Genomic DNA, 19,815 nt, shown 5'->3' with positions numbered 1-19,815 from the left:
TCTGTGAAAAGTCACCTAGAAATAGTATATTATTAGAACTATTGTCATCGATAAATGGTGTCAGGTAAAAAGGATAACTTAAAAATGCCCAAGACATACATGAAGAAATTGTGGAGGAGGGGATAGGATCACAGGCTTTAGGAAGGAAATTGACCATGAGAACACAGATTTCTCAAAGAGACAAGGTAGAAGATCTAGAGCTCTAATAGACTTTGAATTTGGAAAGGCAGATATCTCTCCCTCTGCTATTAAAAGGAAAGATGAGAATATGAATGTGCAGATGGCATGAAACCCTGATATGCATAAATTCGAATTTTATTTTTCTGTGACTTAATTTCTGTGCAATGGCCCATTTCAATATGGTGATGGAAAGCTCAAGCCGTTCAAGATTCTCTGTCTTCCATTTTCCTGGTCCTCATTCCTCCCAGGCCACTGCTGAGGGATCCTTTGCTTTTATCAGTCTGCCAGCAGCCCTGTGACTCTTCCATGACACTCAAGGAAACCATGGTTCCACATTTATGCCTACCATGACTCGGGAATCTCTCATGAATGTCGCTAGTACTGTGTGCCCAGATACATACCCTCAGACATTAACTCTCTGGAGTCATGCTTCTTCCTCAGCTTCTAACCCAGGAAGTGTAGTTCATGGCCTCAGGGACTCTCACAGTTCTGTTTTCCTCAACTTTCCCCCATCAGTCCTCCGTGTTTCTTCTCTGGAGGTGGAACAGTGACACATTGTGGGAGGGTGTATGCTACTATCACATAGCATTTTGCTTAAATACTTGTACCTATCTGAAGTCCTTACCATTTCTACAAGGGCTTTTGCTTCTGTGACCAACAAAGAAGACTGCCCCTTTTTTTGGTACAGGTTGGGGGGCTTTTACCCTGTCTCAAGCCTTCCTTGAAGCAACGAACATAAAACATCTTAGTTTCTTGAATGTGTTCAGGTAGAAGGGAAATGGAATAAATTGGTTAACATTTCTAAAATATTAAAATACCACAAATACCAAAGATGAAGCGAATGAGAGTTTATTGTGTATCTGCAGGGTGCCAGGCATTTCTTCATCCCTAACAACTAGCATTTTATTTTATTTATTTATTTTTTTAATTGGGGTATAGTTGTTTTACAATGTTGTGTTAGTTTCTGCTGTACAACAAAGTGAAGCAGAGTTCTCTGTGCTATACAGCAGGTTCTCATTAGTTATCTATTTTATACATATTAGTTAGTGTATATATGTCTAACAACTAACATTTTAAATGTAGGTATTATCATTACCCCATTCTAACGATGAAGAAACTGAGGCTATGTGAGGTTATATAACATACAAGTAGTCATATTGCTGATCAGTGGCAGAGCCACTTCTCTCTGAACTGTACCCTTCACTCTCCCTCTGAAAGTAAAGTTAAAGGGCAGAATGCAGGATGAACAACATTCAGAGAAAGCCACAGTGGGTATTCTTGGTTTTAGTATCCTGTAAGGAAATGATGGTGGGGAGGGCTGGTGGAGTTAGAGGAAGACAGACACTGGTAATATCAGATGCAGGAGAGACTGAGAAGTTGATGGCTCATAAGACTATGGGTTGAATTCTATTCGAAGCACCATTTTAAAAGCAGAAGCAGCACCTGTGGCAGGAAACCCAAACTGATAATTGTTGTCAGGCATATAGAGGGAAGTGAAGGGTTTATGGTCCTAGAAAGGATAATAGAGAAGTAAGTGATCATAACAACTAACACAAGCTGGTAAATAGAAGCGTTATGTTTTGGAATAAAGAACACATCACTGAATTTGGAAGTAACGTGGTACTTCATAATGAGGAAGCAAAGATGGAGGTTAGCAGGGTATCAGAAAAGGTGAAGAAATTTGAAACCATGGTGTTGAGAGATCATATAATTCCATGTTACTTCCCGTTATTCTTATTGCCATCTCTTATCCAATGGGTTTTAACCTCAAGTAGCAGTCTAAGACATGTCCATCGCTTGATGATCTGGAAACAAAACCAGGGACTGAAGGTACCAACTCTCTTTTTCTTCTCATTATATAGGAAGAAAGAAATGGAAAAGTCAAAGACTGTACAGAAGAAAGAATATGACTTTAGAGTGATGAGACCTGATTTCAAATGCAGACTCAGTCTCTTCTGTGTGATCTTAAATGAAGGAATAGTTATATTTCTATGACCACTTGGTTGAGAGGCTTAATTAAGATTATGATTAGGTGCCTAGTATGGGATCCTGCACATAGCAGGAGCTCTATAAATGTAATTTATTTTTCCTACACCTTTATTCATTCAACAAATATTTTTAGAGCAACTAATTTTATGCCACAGATAATGTATTAGTCAGCATAGGCCACCTTATGCTGTAGTAATAAAGACCCCCTAATCTCAGTTGCTTAAACACAGCAGAAGTTTAATTCTCTCACCAACTCAAAGTCTGCTGCATGTTTAGATGGCTTTTTTGGGCAACTCTTCTCCATGTAGCTGTCCAGACCACTTCACTCTTTTAACCTAACCATCTTAATACAAGACCTCTGCAAGGATCACTACAACAGAGAAAGTGCTGTCCAGAACTGCTCTTAGAAATTTCTACCTGGAAGTGACACACATCAATCAGCTTGCAATCCATTGGTCAGAACTGGTCCTGTGGCCTCTCCTACTTCAAGGGGATGAACGTGGAGTCTTTCGTGTGCCCAGAAAAAAAGAACCGAACATTGATGAACACAAGGAATGTCTTCCACTCGCAAGGCACTGGGTACTTAGTAGTGAATAAAGCAGGCATCATTTATCTTTCCCTCATGGACCTCTCAATCCAGAGTGACGTGCTGCTGGGAAAGTTACGGCATCTGAAAAGAGCCAGGTTTCTACCCAGGCAAGGCAAGGAACTAGATCAAAGTGATTGCATTCAATAAGTATAAAGTTATGTGGGAAAACAGGAAAGGGTAACAGTTGAGTATAAGTGACAAGTATGGAGAAGCTTAGCAATCCTCAATAAATATTTACTGAATGAATGTTAAGTGAGGAATAAGAAGAAATTTAGCTCTAAAAAACTAAACGGGAAAGGCGACAGAGAGAGAACAGATATAGGAAGAAAAAACACATGGAAACAGTTTATGCTTTTCAAATGTTCTGAATAATATTTGGGAATAAAAGCTGTTCTTGCTATATCTGCTGCTTCCAGTAAGCCTGAAATATTCTGCTCTGGTCTCTTCTGCCATAGTTGGGCTGCACAGGAATGAGTTCCCAGCCAGACTGTTTCATTCTTACCTAGTCAAGAATATGGGAATTGTTGGGAGACTTGGACTCTGACTCATCTTCTAGAATGTTTTATGACGAATCAAGTTTGCTTGATGGGCAGCTGTCAAATCTAGAAGTGTCACAGTAAATGAGGAATTATGCCACTATAAATACTAAAAATGCTACAAAGTTAAGCAAAAATCCTTATGAATACAGTTTTATGGCAGAATGTTAGAGGTGGTTCCTTAAAGCATTAAAATGATTGACATAAAAAATATTTATTAAAGGAATGATAGAAAACATGTAAAAGAAAAAGAGAAACATTTATAATGTAGCCCCTACAGATAAACCCTGTAAACATTTTGGTATAGTTCACCCCAAACTTTTTTCTAGGCACATACATCCATTTGTCTTACAAAAATAGATCATAAAATACGTATTGCTCTGTCACCTCCCTTTTACTTAACAGTATTTCTTGAATACGTTTCCATGTCAAAAATATACTTCTACAAAATTATTTCATGGCTGCAGGGTATTGTATCATATGTATGTGTCAAAGTATATTTCTTTATCATGCCATTATGTTGTTTACAGGTGGTTGCTATTATAAACAATGCTGTTATGAACATACTCTGGCTGAATTTCTGTGCACCTCTTTAATTATTTCATAGGGTAGCTTTTCTAAATTGGAATTACTGTGGCAAAAGTTATATACAATTTAAGGCTTATTATGTACATTACCAAATTGCCCTCTAAAATATTGTTGCAGTTTACATCCCTACCAGCAATTGATGAGAGCAGAAGAAGAGAGTTTAGGAGCCGATAAGTCTACGAATGTGGTTATAAAGAATTGACGATACCATTAAATGTGTGTTTAATCCTGACAGCTGTTGACAAAAAGGGGCACTGGATATGTTATTTTTATTTTTAAATTTTTATTTATTTATTTATTTTTGGCTGAGTTGGGTCTTCATTGCTGCACGCGGACTTTCTCTGGTTGCAGCGAGTGGGGGCTACCTTCTTGCAGTGCACGGGCTTCTCATTGCGGTGGCTCCTCTTGTTTCAGAGCACAGACTCTAAGCGCGTGGGCTTCAGTAGTTGTGGCATGTGGGCTCAGTAGTTGTGGCTCGTGGGCTCTAGAGCACAGGCTTGGTAGTTGTGGCACACAGGCTTAGTTGCTCCGCGGCATGTAGGATCTTCCTGGACCAGCGCTTGAACCCATGTCCCCTGCATTGGCAGGCAGATTCTTAACCACTGTGCCATCAGGGAAGCCCAATATGTTATTTTTTAATCCCTCATCCTGTATTTCATGCTTTATGCTAAAATCGTAAGTATGAGAACTTCACTTTAGATTTCTCAGAAAGGAATTTAAGACAGATTCACATTCTCTGCTAAATGGGTTCATTAATATTATGGGTGCTAGGATAAGATCCATGGATGAACCGTTGGATATCTGCAGTGAGTTCCTCTCTTGACAAAATATTTTGAGCTCTGTCATTGATATATCCGTGCCTTGATATATGTCTGTGGCTGAATATTTGTGCACATCTTTAATGATTCTCTGAATAGTAGGCAATTTCCCATTTGTCTAAAGAGAAAACTGAGAAAAATTTTCAGCTAAATTGACTATGTAAACTTTGAGGGACATAGATGAACTAGCCAAGTTCATACTTATAATATGTACATATTACATACTTATAAGTACATACTTATAATATATAATCTACTAATTTAGACATAGATAATACTTTAAAGCATATATCATGTAGAATATTTTTAGAAGTATTGCTCTTTTCTCAACCTTATAGTTTATGATGTAGTTTTAGTCCAACTCCCCCTCCCATGCATTCTTGACATCAGAATGGTACCACCTTTTCAGGCAGCTGGCATGTTTCCGACACCTGTCATCTGGAATTCAGTCTAAGCGGTTTGGGGTGCAAGATTGTGAAACCGTATGATGCCATCACTGGAAGTCTTTTCTCTGGCTATAAAAACCCACTTACTACCCATAGTCTCCAGTAACCACTTACTCTATTACTTTTTTTAGTGATCTTTAAAATACTTGTTTTCAAAAACACTTTGAATTTTTAGGTCATGTCTCCCAAAATAATTACTAACTCAGTATTAAATCCCTTGGCTTCTGTTTTTACCGGTCCCATCAAGCGAATGACTGCTAAAACTATCCAAAATTCTCATCAGTTGGCATCTCAGGTTAATGCTATTTCCCTAAACTGTACTTTGTTCAAAATAAAGTAATTGAGAGAGTGCCTGGTATCATGAGAGACTTAATAAGGACTTTAGATAAGATGCCTCTTTTTCTGAGGGATAATTATGTGGAAGAAGAATCTCACCTTACATTCATCCATATATTATAGTTTAAACAAAAAGAGAGGAGATTCATGCAAATCTCTTTTGTGTTCTTATGCAAAGTGACTATTGAATATGAAAGCTTTTGTCCACCTATAAAAAATATCTTAAGAATACAGTAGGATTGTCATGCATTTATCTTGTATAGAAACACTGAAAATATAGGTTCATGAAGCCTGCTGCTTTGAAAATACTCACATGGGAATCTTTTAAGAACTACAACTTCTACCCAATTAAACCTCCTTCCAAGCCCAAGCCACATCTACTTTTACTTTAATACAAAACAAACCAACCAACAAACAAACAAGCAGCAGGAAATATTTAGAATAGATATTCTCTCAGGGACCCATAGCCAAAATTTTTGGAACTCAAAATGAAAATTTAGAGAATTGAATGGCTAGATTTCCCTGTGGTGTTACTCCCTCCTTAAAATATATTATGTTATATTGTTTCCATTCTTTTCATCTACATATTTCCAAGAGAGTCAGAGTAAAATAACATATATTACAGGTTAGGTGGCAGCTATTTGATTGATATGGTTGAAGATAACATACAGTGTATTCTTTACTTTAAACTGTTTTGAGTCTTTTTTCTTGCCCACAGCAGTAGTATATGTGAGAATTACCCAAAAACTTCCCAATGGTACATGTGTGTAATACCCATCATCTTAAAAAGCAATGAATATTTTGCCACTGCATTCTTTATTATTTGAAGCAAATCAAACTGAGAGCTTAAAATAAATTGTTACAGAACTCTAATTCTATAAGATCTTACAATTCCAGGAGATTATACATGCCGTTTTAAAATGTTAATCAGAAGATGCATTTGTTTTAATTCTTGATACTGAAAATATTGACTGAATTGTGAATTAACACATTTAGGGTTGCAGATGTCATTTTTCATGAGATTTCCTGAATGATATAATTTTCATATTTCATATAGCAGTTTGATCAATTTACAGATTTATTTTACATAATTAGTTGGTAAATGAGAAATTCAATTGCTGATATATAACTATTTCTCTGAAATATAGAAAATAAGTTTAAATTCTGAATTATAAATGAAAAAACAAATATTTTGAAGACATCTGGTCCACATCTGTCTGAAATAAGATAATTTAAAACAGTGTAATTAAATGCAAGAAATACTGAAATATTCACACCTTAGAATGTAAAAAATAAGTCATTCCATTTTAGTGTGATTTCTTGAATTGGTGATTTTTTTAAATTTTAGTGTCCTTTAGCCTCTCATTCTGTCATTACAGAGAAGACTGACAAGCTAAACAAACAAAAATAATCCATGTTTTTCAAAGCTTCTACTAAATGAAAGAATTATCTTTATTACTATTCTTTTATGCGTTGACTAACCTCCACTCCTAAGTTAATACTCAGTGGACTTAGACTCAGGCCTACCCCCTTTTGATGTATTTATAATTCTCCATTCAATTATTAAAAATGAGAGATTAGTGAGAGAGTCTGTAATCTCACTCCCTAAACTCTGTGTTCCTTGCGGACACAAAGAGGCTCAGTAAATGTGAGAGAGAGGTACTCAGTCTCATGGAAATGAAAAGCATCTTTGGTACATTCTCATGATCAGTAGAGAATCGTCCTTTGAAGACTGGTCTTTTCTTTTGTTAAAAACCTGTGTTAAGTGGAAAATTAACCATTTTAGGAGAAAGGAAAATAAGCTAGACTTTCTATAGTCTAACCAAAAAATGTGAAAAAACAGCCTTTAATAAAAGGCTGCAGAGCCTTGAGACTTCAACAGGACTGGGTTTTGATCCATGATAGAGAAATGAGATTCATGAAAACACTCAATACTAATGCTACAGTATAAGTGTGAGGGAGGATCTCAGCTTGGATGCCAGAGGCTCTCCTAACTAACAGTAGACCATGAGAGGAATTGATACCATGAGAAGTGAAAACACTTTTCCTAACACATACCCTAAGATATCACAAGTTTTGTTTTGTGTTTTTATTTCCAGGGAGCATGATAAAGATCCAGAGAGTTTTTTTAAGGTATTGATGCATCTTAAGGACTTAGGACTCAATTTCCACATATCTGTCCTTGGAGAAACCTTCACAGATGTCCCAGGTATTTCTTTTGAATTTTCTAGTGTGTATTTTTATAGATGACATAAGCTGTACAACTTCAGTATTAATTTCCATGTTTCCCTTTGTTAGAATAATCAAGATGAGCACTGTTAACCAAAAGATTATACGATGGCATTAAAGTGTGATTCAATTAAAAAAATACTTAAGTAAGCATTCTTTGATTTAAGTTAAGAACGTGAAGTCATCTCTTTTATCAAATACAGTTTATACAATGCATCCTGACGTAAATAACATATATTGCTTTAAGCACCTTAACACTTAAGGAAAGTGGGAATTTGTAATTGGATATACACCCTCTCACCTCTGGGGTCACTGGTTTGATTCCTACTCACATTGGTAATGGCTGAAATACATTACCATCTGTTAGGTGGCCTGTGTAAAGCATTTTGGCATCAAACTTGCAATGTGGAGTAGACACATATCATAGTTGTCATTGGTCCATGCCTTTTTTATTGAACTTGAGAAACAAACAAAAATCCAAAGCTGATAGCAGCAAGTCTTCTCATCCTTAATGCCACATGGAGCCTGTTCCAAGCCATTTCCTTCACCCTGCATCCTCACTGGGCACGTTTGGGTCAGTAAGATGAGCATCCCAACCACCGTCCTAAGCACTTAAGTGTTCATATTTTTTAAGCTTTGGGTATTCAGCTTTCTTTTGTAAACTCCAAGTATACAGACAAGAAAAGTTCAGAAATGGCCTCTGTCATCATGCTTTATGACTCTTAAGGACCACTTAAAGTTTACCCTCACTTAGCAAGTACTCTTTGATTCTGGTACAACACAAGGAAGTACACCCAGCTTGTACCTCAGTAGCTTCATCTGATATGGCTCATCCTCTACCCCCTGCACTTATGGACACCAAACTTTTCTCAGTTCCTCTAAGGTTCCAGGCTTCTTTAAACCTTTGCACATTTGCCTATTTGTATTTTATTCATTCACTCTCAGCTCGAGGGCATTTTCTTTCAGTGTGAAGCTTTGCAATGGTCTCATGGCACCCTATACTTTTACCTCATGGTGCCTCCCTCAGTTTCTAATCATATAATTATGTGTAATTTCTTATCTCACTTCCCCCCCACACACACACATATACACATAAACATTAGAATGTAGGTGCTGGGAGGACAAAGATTATGACTATCTTGTTCATCACGGTACCTCAGAGCCTAGTGCAGTGCCTGGTACAAGGCTGGAATGCAATAAATATTTGTTGAATAAACAGATAAAAATGTAAACTCCCTGCCCTCAAGCAGTTTATAGTTTTCTTGAAGAGGGAACACTTTTGCATAAGGATGGGAAACGGAGAGGGAAACACAGGATAATATAATTATATATTAGTACGGACACATGTGGCTTAGAGTAGAATGTTAGTTGAAGAGCTAGGACTTGAATAGCCAAAGGATTAGGGTATTCCAAAAGGGGAAACAACATGGGCAAAGCATAGAGAAGCAAGTATTTTAGATATTGTACTTAAATGAGAGAAAAATTTCAGTGATGAGTGCTATGAGGTCACTAAGTAGAATAGAAGATTCTGCATGCGAAACTTAATAAGTAAGTAATACATGGGCAGGGTAGGGCCAAAGTATGGAGGATGAGCAAAGTAGATTAGGTAAAGGTAAAAAATAGGGAGCCTCGGTCTTGAACTGGAAAGAAATATGATAAAGCGTGTATTTTAGGAAGATTTATCTTGCAGTGATATGTAGGCAGAATTGCAGTAAGCTCTGGAGGAGAAGCTGAGTAGGCTGATTGACTGCACGGTCATCCACGTGTGATTCTGTGAGGTGGTGGAAGAGAGATTAGTGAGAGGGGCTGTAGGAGAGAGAGATTCTCAAGGAAAACACAGAAAAGAATTTGATAGATGGATGGCTGTCAAGAAAGAAGGAAGGGGCTTCCCTGGTGGCGCAGTGGTTGAGAATCTGCCTGCCATTGCAGGGGACACGGGTTCGAGACACCTTGTTCGGGACATCTGGTCTGGGAAGATCCCACATGCCGCGGAGCAACTGGGCCCGTGAGCCACAATTACTGAGCCTGCGCGTCTGGAGCCTGTGCTCCGCAAAAAGAGAGGCCGCGACAGTGAGAGGCCCGCACACCGCGATGAAGAGTGGCCCCCGCTCGCTGCAACTAGAGAAAGCCCTCGCACAGAAACAAAGACCCAACACAGCCAAAAATATAAATAAATAAATTTTAAAAAAAAGAAAGAAAGGAAGAAAAAAATCAGCTCATTTGCAAAGCTAGTGAGTTCAGTTTTGTTTGTGCCGGTTTTGAGGTGTTTGTGGATGAACTGAGGAAAGAGGCTCGAGAATATCCCTAAGCAGAAGGCTTTGTAGCCAGCTTCACTGTTGGGTAATTTTAAGCCACCACTACAAAGAAGACTAGGTTCTCACTCAAGGGCCATGTCCTTGGGATCACAGCTCTCCCTTCCCACACGTTAACACTGAGCTATTTAGAGCAGCACTGGGGATTGAAAGTGGGATGGGGAGCAATTAGGGGCCCAAGAACTGAGTGCTCAGTAATTACAGGCTCAATCTTTTACTCACTTTGGTTTGACCTCAACACATACTTGCTGAGCACTGTGGAAGGGGGATTTCACAGTGAACAGGACTCAGTCTGCACCTCAGAGAGCCCTGCCTTGGGGAGACATTTACATATAATTAACAGGGACCTAGGATGCTGTGGGATCATCAGGGCATGCTGGGGAAGACCATAGGAAGGGTCATATTACCTACGTACACACTTCTGTTACTCCCAGTCCCAGCTGGAGCTCCTTTCTGCCCTTGCCTCTGGCCCATCTCTGTCATGTCAAATGTGAATCAATTCTCTTTAAGGCTACAGAACTTCACCTTGCACATAGGAGGAGCCCAAGTTGTTGGCTGGATGACTGAGCCTGGTAGATTTCCAGGTTGTGCTCCTAGAAGGCCACCTTGCTAGTCTTTACTCCAAAGGTTTCTTCACAGGCAGTTCTGTGTAACTTCTGCCATCTGTATCACTGTCCTGGTTTGACAAACACTGATATAGCACTTGCTGTATTTCAGGCATTGTTCTAAGCCATTTATAAGTGTTAACTCTTCTTAACAGTCTCATTCAGTATTACTGTCTCCATTTTTCTTAGGTGGGGAAACTGAGGCACAGAGAAATTAAGTGAAGTCACATAACTATCAATACATAATACTTTTAACCACTATGCTGTGCTACCTTTCCATTTTCTTGTTTTCTGACCCAACTGCTTCTCTAAGTTTAAACATTAATTTTTTTTCCCCACCTCACCATCCAGCACTTCACGCAAAGGGTTACCTAGCAGGCATACATTTCTTTGCCTGTTATCTCTTCTAGGTGCTCCACTAACATATCTAAAACCCATACCCTCAAACCAACTTATACACTGTGCAGTATCAGCCAGAAGGATTAACTCTGAACACTGTTAACATTTGTGAGGAAGTGGTTTTCTTGTAAATAATTGCAATAATAATCATTATTATCCTGTTAATTGCTACTATTTATTGAAAGTTTGCTTCTTGCTTGGTCCTTTGCCAGGTTATTTCATATAATGCTCATGATAATCCCAAAGGCGTAGGTATTATTATCGCCTTTGATAGATGGAAAAACTGAGACTTTGAAGGCTTAAGTCATTTTGATTACACTCCTTATGAGTCAAGTTTTGCTCTTTCACATACAAGCCTAGATGTGTTGGAAAACCAAGAAAGGTTTAATACATGACGGCAGGACCATTAAATTACTCTTTTTTTTTTTTCCCTTGAGGTAAGACTTATACATATAACATTGTATAAATTTAAGGTGTACAATGTGATAACTTGATACATTTACATATTGCAATATGATTACCAGTGTAGCTCTAGCTAAGGTCTCTCTCACATCACATAGTTATTTCTTTATCGCAGTGAGAACATATAAGATCTAGTCTCTTAGCAATTTTAAAGTATATAATACAGTATTGTTGACTATAATTACTATGCTGTATTTTTGATCTCCAGGACTTATTCTTACTCTAGCTGCAAGTTTGTACATTAATTACTCTATATCCAACTTCTTTCTCTTTCCCTCTACACAGAACTTGTAGGGAAAGGTAGCATATCTCTGAGTGATGGCATTAGTGCTAGTGAGTTTTACTGCCCTTTTTGATGAAGCAGACAATCTCCATTAAATTTCTTTTGAAAATGTTAAAACCACAGTAGAGCAACTTCGTAGAGTCTTCATACTGTTGATTATTTTCAAATTATGTTGCGGTAAGGTTATTATCATCCTTTTTCTGAAAAGTGTAGTAGTTGATTATCGATTCTAGTTTATAGCTACATAGTTTATCATTCTTTTGCATGATCCTTTCAGTTTACAAAAGAGATGCTAGATCTAGGACAGGGATTATTCCAAGTGCTCACAGCTGGGCACAGTGGGCGAGACGGGCAGTAGGTAGTGGCAAGGTTAGGAGTAGAACCTGGGGGTCAGTCTCCTTATCCCTACTCACTTCTGTATGTGTTCAACACATGTTTTTTAAATATCTACTTTATGCCAAACACTAAACTAGATGTCTAAGATGAAGTGGTGAATAAAACCAACATCTTCTGTGATGTTTGCATCACGGAAGTAGTCTAAATCCAGTGCATTATCCATCAGTTCCTAGAGCACTTAGCATGTGCCAGCTACTATTAGAAGCCCTTTGTGCATTGCCTTGTTTATTCGTCACAACAGCCCTGTGAATTAGGCACTTTTGTGATTATCATATTGCAGCTGAGAAAAGTCAGAAACAGGGAGGTTAAGGCACTTGCCTGAAATCACACATCCATCCAACTATCAATCCACAATTCAAACTTTGTCAGCCCACCTCTCTGCTATTCTCCTCTATGTGGAAATCCACAAAATCATCCCTCTTTTACGGGTAAGACAGCAGGAGGTGATAATGGTGGAAAATTCCTGGCTACTCAAATGAAATCATTTCCATTTTCTCTAATAAGCTCTTTGCAAATGGAAAGTTTAAAAACAAATAAACAAAGAACCCCTGCAAAACCTCAAATTCATTTCCTAAATATATCACTCCTTAGATATTAAAGTGAACTCCCTCTTCTTTCTGCCGTCTGTCTTCATCACAAGAAAGGTGTCAAAAACAATATGAAGTGGGAAGATATTCCAAATAATACTTGGTATATATTTACTGTTCAATAGATACTATTTGAATGAATGAAAGAATAAGTTTGGTGTAATAGAATAATGTAGTTTACATACTGTATCAGATATATTAAAAACCTACATTGAAATGATTTCCAAATATTAGAGAGTTAGTGAATGAAAATAGAGAACCCTAAGACTTAAGGAAGTTCTAAGTGGTTTTATATTATATTTTCTGTTTTCATGTAAATGACCTTGATTTAACCTAAATCTATTTTTCAATCTGTTCTCATCTTTCAGTTCTTCCATCAGTCAGAATAAGCTGAATTATGCTAAGCTAGCAGCCTTAAAAATCTCAGTGGCTTAAAACACTCAACACTTATTTTTCATTCATACTCTATGTTTATTGCAGGTGAGCAGTAGTGTTCTATTCGTATGGTCACTCAGGGTCCCAAGCTTGTAGAGAGACCCAAGCAACCACCATCACAAACATTACCAGTTACTGTGCCAGATGCAAGACAAAGCTAGGACATTCTTTCATTTGCAATTCACTGTTCTGGCCTAAAAGTGACATAGGGTTCCACTCGACTCTTTGGCCAGAACTTGTTGCAAGGCACTGCCCAACTATAAGGGGGGGCCAGGAAATTCAATCCTGCTTTGAGCCCAGAATGGAGGAGAGCAGAAATAGTTGATGAAAAGCACTACTGACCGCCATAGTTCTTTAATATGCATCATGATCTGTGACCCATCAGAGAGAAAATCAAGCCTATCCAAGATATCTGCCTTAGTCTGGGTGAGTCTATCCGTGTTGAATAAAGAACTTTTAACAAATATGAGAGTACTGCCCACAGGCGTCTTGCTGGAGACAACCCAGCTCGTGTCTGAAGACACATCTAGCAACTGTGTCCCATTAAGCTGAGTTGATATGAAGTCGAGCTGCTCTCTGTGAGAATGGAGTTAATTATCACTTACGGTGATGGCATTTTGGAAAGCTTATAGTGTCAGTTAGGAGTAGTTTTGCCCTCCACCCCCAGGGGATATTTGGCAGCGCCCAGAGACGTTTTGGTTGGTACAACTGTTGTGGGGAGGGGAGGGTACTACTGGCATCTAGTGGGCGGAGGCCAGGAATGTTTATAAGAATTAAAGTCAGAAGATCAGGTTTGGGACTGGGTCCTGTAGCTTTCTAGGTTAACCTCAGTTAATCCATCTGTACCATACAAAGGAGAAGGTGGGAAAGAGAAATAATAATAAAACCGCCCACCCTATCTACTCCTTTGAGTTACATTGAGGATTTCAAGCACAGTTACATAATTTGGGAGTGGGGAGAGAATTGCTTTCAAGATTACTATGCAGATTTTATTATAAGACTCATGGACTTCTCTTCAGAGTTTATACGGAATGAGTCTTTAATGAATTTTGGATGAGAAGAGGACATTAATGATGCTGAACCTTAAAAGTTCATTCTTGCCATTATTTTAATTATTTTTAATCCAGAAAATTGAAAGGTCTTTCTGCCATGTAAAGCATCCATCACACTCCATGTTACAAATGAACCAAAAAGCCTAGAAGCTCCTCAATGCAAATAGTTTTAGCTTAGGCCAATTCTCATGACAAGGTCACATTGTTAGCCCTTAAGATGGTGTTTTGTTTTGTTTTTTAGAAAAGAAGAAGCAAATACTTAAGATATCAAATCAATGGAATGTGCTTGTATACTTAATAATTTCTCACAAGTGATAACTCTAAACCAAATACTTTTTTCTATGAACAGCCAAAGCCTTAATCAGGATTCTTCTTTCCCTACACTGTGGGAGAAGTAGTTTTAAGTTTTAGGCATGGGCGGCAGGGAGCAGAAAGATTGCAAAGGAAAGTAAAACCTGAACTACATTTTTGGCAGACAGAAGTCTTTCTGGATCACCTTTAATTTGAGGTTAAGAACAGTATGTGGAAAGCTTCTGGTTAGTATCTGGCATGACAATGGTTATTACCGTGATCTTGGCATATTCCTGATCCTTTGCTCTGGAGTCAAATGTAGGATAATTATATAACATTTCCCTCCCCTCCCATCTCCCTTTTTCTCTCAGCTCCCCAGCTACATCTCATTTCAGCAGAGCAGCTACACTAAGGGGGAAATAATAGAAATGTTCTAGGAACACAAGTAACTTACATCACATTAATATAAAGGTATAAAATTTTACTACGGGGGGACCCAGCAGAAGGAAAGCTATTAATATACTGATCAATGTTGAATTGTAATACAATTGTATATGAGATGAAATAAATGTGCCAGTAAGATTAAAGTCATTCTCTCTAGACCGTACCTTTCCTTTTCCTTTTAATTTTTAGAAAAATTTTATCACTATCTACTCATTCCCCTAACATACAAGTATTTACTGAGTTCGTAGTGTGGTCTGGCACCATATTGTGGATAGCAAGAGGAGAAAATGTGGTTCCTTTCCTCTAGAATCTTACTGTCCGGGAAAACATTTTAAAAATTACATTTTATTATACCATGCCCTTGTTTATACTGTAACATTTTCAAATAATTTTGAATACATAATTTCATAACCCTTACAGCAATCTAATGACTAGATAATCAAACATGCATTAACACCCTCTGTTTATATCTGAGGAAAATTATTTATATTCATCCCACTGAAATAACGTGGATCTGAGGTCGGTTTTCAGTAGAGAGAACCACCTTCACATGATTCTTAGGAATAGGCATATAATCACTTTCCCAAGAATATGGTTGGGGAAGTCAGTTTCCCAGGAATCTGATTTGAAAATGAGGTCTTCTGTCTCCCAGTCCTTTGCTGAAGAAAACAACAGTATATAATGGGAAAGTAGGGAAGATTAAAATAAAAGTAGATATATATGCTCCTGACAGGAAAGAATAAATACTCAGATAGAAGTGACAGTATCTCTTAAGATTAATTTATGAATTTAACAAGATTCCAATTAAGATGCCCAAATATTACTTTATATATCTTCACAGAGTAGTTCTAAAATTCCTACAAAATAAATAAACGGGAAGAGTATCAGAAATCACTAACAAAGGAATATTGAAGGAAAACATGTCCTACCAGATTCAGAACATGTATGAAGTTAAAAGTACTCTTTTAAAAGAGTACTTTACCGATTCAAAAACATGAAGGTAGAAAAATGGACAAAAATAGAGAATTCTGAAATAAAACCAGCTTGTATATAATTTTAACATCCACCAAACTTATATAACAAAATTTTACATACTTATCCCAGCTTTAAAATATAATATTTTTTAGTGAAAACAAGAAATTGGGTAAAATAAATAACCTCTGTGGAATAAAACTAACAAAACAAAATATTCATATAAGTAATGAAGTATAGATTTTAAATATATCCTATAGATAAAAGATTGCAAAAGCTTCAACAGAGTATAAGTACCATAACTTACTGAAGTCTTATTCTGTGCCAAGGACAAGGCTAGGCCTTTTACTCACACAGCTAAGAAACAATAGAGGTAGTGATAGCCGAAGAAATAAATGCTAAATCAAATTTTAGGAATAAAATCTTTAATTTTTCCAGTAATGAAATAAGTGTAAATACAGAGAATTTATGAGAAAGCGGTTGCATTGACCAAAGCAATAAAAGTAAAGGCATATCCTAACAAAGACTGGCCAACTAATGGGGAAACATCTGTATGTATGGTAATGGCAATGTAAGTTATTTGTCCTGAGCCATGTAAGTTACTACACCCTTTGCGTGATTCAGTAATTTCACATCAGAGAATATATCCCATGGAAGTAATTCTCATGCCTCGCCCTCATTGCTACTGCTTCTTTCCTAGTTGTTGCCCTTACCTTCTGGGACCTTGACTCCTACAAAAGCTTCAGATTGGTCTTCAGGCCTCTGGACACTTTGATATTTGATTCAAACACCTGCTGTTATTGGTGTTCTTTCTAAACCCAGACCATCCAAGAAGAGAATCACAATAGTATAACAATAAGAACGTGTCTCATAGATTTTTCTGCAGGATGAACTTAAATTTCCTCTCAGCGAATGAGGTTCTTCAAACTCTGACCCCAGCCTAATCCCTCATGGATTCCAGTTCTCTTTTCCATCTCCTGAGTACATCTGTGCACTTATCCACGTCCATGCCTTGTGTTATTTATTGCTTAAATTCCTCTGCCCCTCCGCACATAGGCACATGCATACCCTTTCTCCACTTGGCAAAATCCCAGCTCCAGTGGTGTTTCTTGTCCTATATCTTCCCTTTTCCTTCCCTCCCTAATTGCTCACAGCACCCTTAGTCATCGCATCATTTGCAAGGCGCATATCACACAGCACTATGGTCAGTTGTCACTTGGCTGCCGTAAGGGGCAGTGGTGTAACTGACCAGAAGACACTTTGCGGGTGAAGAGTACAACTTCTTAGACAGAGACAGCTGCATGGGGCCAGAGTCAGCAGCACTCCCAGTTGGAGAGGCAAGCTCCGCTGCCCAGCTCTCACTGATACCCCAGGCAAGAGTGAGGTTCCCGTTCAGTACCTGAGAAGCTCTCGTTTCCTTTCTCAGGAAAGGTTTGTTAAGTCTGCAGCTGCCCTTCCCTAGCAAATGCTCAGGAGACTCACTAGACACAAGTTAACTGGTAACAGTTCACTCCCATTGCTCAGCATATCCTGTGAGAATCAGTCTTTTTCCCCTGATCACTCCCAGACATGCCGTTCCATCAGGCCTAAACTTTAGGCCTGCTTGAACTCTACTCCTGCAGCTTCTGTAAGTGGAATACTTATCTTTTATATGGAAACCAGAGAATTCAGTGCAATTCTCAAGGCAAGATCATTTATCCATCCTACTGGGGGGAAGACCATGAAGATAATATGTCCTAGAATACAACTCCTAAAACATCTCTCAAGAAATTGTTCTCAAAAGTTATATCTATGAAAACATTACTGAGGAAAAATATTCTTTAATTTTCAAAAACTGTCCTTAAAGTTTATGAGAAATGCACGCTTGGGAATGACACAAGGAAATAGATAAATTAATTAAATAATGAATGGCAAAAAGTCAAGACATCGGTAGGCCAATAGGAAATTAGAAACAGACGCTAATTTTAAAAGCTGTAAATGTATATATGACTTGGGTTGACAGATAGGAGGTCTTGGAATGTGGCTGCTACACGTTGCTTTGGAGTTTTATCTTTTTGAATTCCTGTAGTTGTATTATGGTCATGGTTTGGAGTGTGGTATGGTCAAAGTAAAATTTGCTCCAATAAGAGACTTTGGTGGAAAGCCTGCCTATTTTACAAATTCATGTTTCCTGCAATGGCTATCAGAACAGGAGTCTCTGACAGAAAGCAGCACAAAACAGGGAGTGAATATCTGGATCCAAATAGTGAGCTTTTCCAGCTATATCTCTCCTTGCCCAAATTGTTACATTTGTAAAATGGAAACCATCACAGATATATGGTGCAGTGGAATGAACACGGTCCTGGACTGTAGAAGGCTCAGGGTCTAGTTCCAGCTCTGACACTGATTAACCATGTCACCTCTTTTAGCTTTAGCCTACTTGTCCACAAAATAAAGTCATCCAAATGAGGTTGCAACTAGAAAGGACATTGGCGGTTAGGGTGCAGCAACTTTTAAAATGGGGTGAACATCCCTACCCCCATGGGGATTTCACGGAGTGACAGTTTTTGAAGTTTTGATTATAAAAACAATGAGTATAATAATTATGCTTTCTCAAAACATATTTTACTCCTCATCATCCGATATCTATCTGCACACTCAACCCCAGCTCCCACTTCAGGCAGCTGAGAACCATTGATCTAGGCCAGTCACAATCTTCTGGCCACTCTCATGGGCTGATTAGAGTTGCCCTCTGCTCCATCCTGTAAGCTTTTGCTAACTTCAACTTGCTAAAGATAATCTCTGTGTATCTCACCTTCTCCTCTCCTACCCTTATCAAATAAGTATAACCTCATTGGTCAGGATTTCTCAGTGTGATTTCAACCACCTTCCTAGCCTTACTTCAATCCTTATCCATGAGTATCCTGGGCTGTAGCCTAGTTTACTCAGTGTTCCCTGAAGATAGCTCACATGTCACTACCCAGAACCCCCTTCTCCTCTTCTGCCTGTCAAAGCTCAACCACTTTCCCTGACCTCTAAAACAGATATGCTGCCTCCCTTCTTTGAATGTCCATGGGATTTTGTTTATACTTAACTATGTATTTGTCATACTTCAATAACAGAAGGTTCTTGAGGATAGCAATTGTAATTATTCAGCTTCATAAGACCCAAAGATTCTAATATTACAGTGTTTCCAACCTTTTGACGATGCTCCACACCAATATACATGTTTACATTGTGATCTAGTGTACCCATGTATGTAGGCGTATTTATAATTGACCCAAAGCTTTCATAACGTAATACATGTTCTCATTGCATTTGATGCACTCTGATGTTTTCTTTCTTTTCTGTTCTATCTTGTTTCTTTTAATGCTGCTCTGAATTGATTTCACAACCCTTAGTCACATAAGCATAATATAGCAAGCACATTGCCCATAGTAGGTGTACTGTTGTATATGTTTAATGAAGTTGACTGACCTTTTGCCAAAATCATTAGAAAAATATTACTGATCTGTGTATATATTCAATTAATCTATTTTGATATATTATGTTTACTTAGATTTCAATGTCACACAAAAAATCTTTTATATTCCCAAAGTGACGCTGTTTTGATTTTAATTTTATGGGAGAAAACCTATCTAAGAAAGCAGCTGCAATTCATTCTTACCATTTTTAAAGTATGAAGATGAAGAGATGTAGCTGTACAATAATTATCACAATGACGGCAAAGCTCCTAAGAGTAATGCATTTGACATAATAGTTACTATTTATTGATTGCTGAGTATGGCCAGGCATTGTGCTAGGTGCTTTATGTACCTTTCCTTTAATCCTATGACAACTCTAACAGGGTAAGGTATCACCTCTACTTTACTTATCAGAATGCCAAA

At 37.9% G+C, this 19,815-nt stretch overlaps 1 protein-coding gene across 2 annotated transcripts in view; it reads left to right on the top strand.

Annotated features, from left to right (window-relative positions):
* GTDC1 (glycosyltransferase like domain containing 1) overlaps positions 1–19,815 on the top strand; it is a 377,323-nt gene that overhangs the window by 342,418 nt on the left and 15,090 nt on the right. For both annotated transcript variants that reach the window (XM_036858347.1, XM_036858348.1), the window contains exon 9: positions 7,582–7,691. In XM_036858347.1, coding sequence (XP_036714242.1) covers positions 7,582–7,691 — 110 coding nt within the window. The remainder of the gene's footprint in view (positions 1–7,581; positions 7,692–19,815) is intronic.

Source organism: Balaenoptera musculus, chromosome 7 (genome assembly GCF_009873245.2).
Source record: "Balaenoptera musculus isolate JJ_BM4_2016_0621 chromosome 7, mBalMus1.pri.v3, whole genome shotgun sequence".
Classification (NCBI taxonomy): domain Eukaryota; kingdom Metazoa; phylum Chordata; class Mammalia; order Artiodactyla; family Balaenopteridae; genus Balaenoptera; species Balaenoptera musculus.
Note: the sequence above shows the minus strand (reverse complement) of the source record. Positions and strands in the feature narration are given on the sequence as shown.